General features: G+C 48.4%; 1 gene segment (V, D, J or C); it reads right to left on the reverse strand.

The window, feature by feature from the left end:
- Positions 1 to 640: 640 nt before the first annotated feature.
- Positions 641 to 1,260, reverse strand: LOC103731463. The segment is given in 2 exon segments: positions 641 to 1,053; positions 1,155 to 1,260. Coding segments are annotated over 2 exon segments (459 nt in total).
- Between the last annotated feature and the right edge of the window lie 362 nt (positions 1,261 to 1,622).

The raw sequence follows: 1,622 nt of genomic DNA on the forward strand, positions 1-1,622 counted from the left end.
GCTATCCCTTGTGAACTGGAAATTCTGTTCTGGTATATAACAGATATTCAGAAACGTACGTTTGGACTAATAGTGAAATTATTGTTTGCACACTGTGCTTGGAGTTAAAAGCGGCCAAACTATTTTTATAATAAAAATTTTGATCCTGTGCTATTCTGGAATGCACTTCCCATGCCTGCAATGTCAAGTTTCACAGCGCACCTAGGCCTCAATCCCAGGGCTTCTCTCTGAAATTCATCATGCCATTAGTGTGAGTGATGGAAAACCCAGCAAATCCTACACTGTCTCATTCTGCTTGCTATCCCCAATCTGGATCCCAAACTCTCTTGTATCCCAGAAACTCTACTGAGCTTGTACCCTCAGCACCAAGACATTCTTCACGGTCATTGAGCATCCTCAGAATTTGATACTGGGGCCTCTGCGGAGTCGCGTCTGCCCCACGTAATGCTCTGCGTATCCTTACGTCAGAGTGGATCCTGTATTTAAACGTATGCATTACAGAAAATAACGGAACTTAAAGATATCTGGTTGCTTCAAATGTCAGTAACATCGTACTTCTAGATGGAAGGAGTTCCATGAGAAAACGGTTCTGTGATAGGACAGGGAATCCTCGAAGCTGAGTCCATGCCCAGTCACCTGCTCAGGGGTGACAGGGATCCATGGTTCCCCGCCGCCCCCTGCTGGCCTTGAGCGCCGTTGCAGGGCGGTTTGTGTCCAGGCTCACACTGAAGTCCCCGCACTGTGTGTCTTTTGCACAGTAATACATGGCTGTGTCCTCAGACCTCAGACTGCTCATTTGCAGGGACACGGTGTTCTTGGAATTGTCTCTGGAGATGGTGAATCGGCCTTTCACAGAGTCTGGGTAGTATTTACCACTCCCATCATAACTTATTGCTGCAACCCACTCCAGCCCCTTCCCTGGAGCCTGGCGGACCCAGTGCATGGCATAGCTGCTGAAGGTGAATCCAGAGGCTGCACAGGAGAGGGTCAGGGATCCGCCAGGCTGCACCAAGCCTCCCCCAGACTCCAGCAGCTTCTCCTCACACTGGACACCTGCAAACAGAGAATCCTGGTCAGGAACCTGTCACACATTTTCATCAACCCTCTCACTTCTGTCCACTCACACACAGCATCTCTTGTTCTCCATAAATTACCTCTTAAAAGCACAACAAGGAAAAGCCAGCTCAGCCCCAGCTCCATGGTGAGTCTGTGCTCAGTGCTGATCACTGAATGGAACGCAGGGAGTGCAGGGCTGGGCTCCTCTCCTGAGCTGCCCCTTGGGCTGATTTCATGAGCACAGGGAGGTCTTATTTGCATGTCTTCTTACTTAAAAACAAGCACTGGGTTGGAACCCTTGGAGAAGACAGTGTTCAGAGCAGATTTGAGACCTCAGAGACACCAATGACGGTTGAAGGATTTGAGAAAATATTATACATCAGTATGCTTTTGTTTCTTGCTAAGGACTCAGTATCTTAATATATTTCAGCTCTGGGGCACACAGTGTGAGCTCCTGCCTTTTGTCCATGGGTCAGTCTCTACCTTTCCACTAGGAGATATTTACAGCGGGCATCGGGATCTGACTGTTTTTCTTCAAGATCTCTGCACTACAGAAGACCCATTCA

The sequence above is a fragment of the Nannospalax galili genome, unplaced genomic scaffold (genome assembly GCF_000622305.1).
Source record: "Nannospalax galili isolate Female #2095 unplaced genomic scaffold, S.galili_v1.0 scaffold23115, whole genome shotgun sequence".
NCBI classification, from domain to species: Eukaryota; Metazoa; Chordata; class Mammalia; order Rodentia; family Spalacidae; genus Nannospalax; species Nannospalax galili.